General features: G+C 61.0%; 1 protein-coding gene across 1 annotated transcript in view; it reads left to right on the top strand.

The window, feature by feature from the left end:
• The window catches only part of LOC102773176 (chromosome unknown open reading frame, human C21orf59), a 7,448-nt gene extending 7,084 nt beyond the window's left edge, over window positions 1–364 (top strand). The window contains exon 6 of the mRNA XM_006753112.2: window positions 70–364. Within this exon, the coding sequence (XP_006753175.1) occupies window positions 70–180 (111 nt within the window). The 3' untranslated portion in view covers window positions 181–364. The remainder of the gene's footprint in view (window positions 1–69) is intronic.
• Window positions 365–983: the final 619 nt, after the last annotated feature.

Here is a 983-nt window from a genome sequence, read left to right on the forward strand (position 1 = left end):
CCCACCCCACGCCCCCCATAGAGTCCATTACAGGCCCATCTTCCGTCTCAATAAAACATTTCTTTCCAGAAACTGGAGGAAAATGATGATGACTCGTGTTTGAACTCTCCGTGGGCCGACAACACTGCTCTGAAAAGACATTTTCAAGGCGTGAAGGACATCAGGTGGAGACCAAGATGAAGCTCCCCAGCAATGAAGCTTCTAGAAGCCCTAGCTCCTCTCTGTAGGCAAACAGTAACCATAGTAACAGTGATGAAGGTGACGGGTCGCACAGCCCTCGTGAAAGACGTTGGAATTTCCAGGTTTCCTAGTTTCTGAGTTTGAATTTTTACGATAAAATGTATTAAAGGTCATAGAACTTAAACACGTCCTCGGAGAGTCTGCCTGCCCTCTGCTCGGGCTGTTTGCCTGTGAGGGCCTCCTGGGGCGGGTCCGGAGGATGATCCGCTCCCTCCGTCTGTCCGTCTGTCCTGCGGGTCCTGGCGTCTGCTCTCACCCTCTGCCCTGGAGCAGAGCTCAGCATCCGAGGCCACTAGAGGGCGCCGTCGCCTCCCGTTTTCTTGGGCTGCAGGTCTGTCCGAGGCTGGAGCCCCACAGCTCAGGTCAGAGGTGAAGGTCACCTCCCTGCTGAAGCTCCACCAGGTGGAGGGGCCGTCGGTGCCGTCTGACCCGGAGCCTGATGCGTCCCCAGGCAGTGCCCCCCTCCCCCCGCCCTCGGCTCAGCTCCCTGCATGCCCCTGCACTCCCCTCCCCTGCTCCCCCCTGCTCCCCGCTCCCTGCTCCCAGCTCAGTCTCCCCAGCGTGGGAAGTGGACACTTCCCTGGACGCAGACCCGGCCCCACCGTCAGCCCAAGCTCGTCACTGCGAGGGTCAGTAGCGGGGACCCCATGGGCTGGACGCAGAGCCGGTTCGCCGCCCTGGGCCTCGGCTGGGAGCCCCAGTGGGTGCCCGTGCGCCTGTCCTGTCCTTCACCCCGTCCTGGG

Source organism: Myotis davidii, unplaced genomic scaffold (assembly GCF_000327345.1).
Source record: "Myotis davidii unplaced genomic scaffold, ASM32734v1 scaffold170, whole genome shotgun sequence".
Taxonomy (NCBI): domain Eukaryota; kingdom Metazoa; phylum Chordata; class Mammalia; order Chiroptera; family Vespertilionidae; genus Myotis; species Myotis davidii.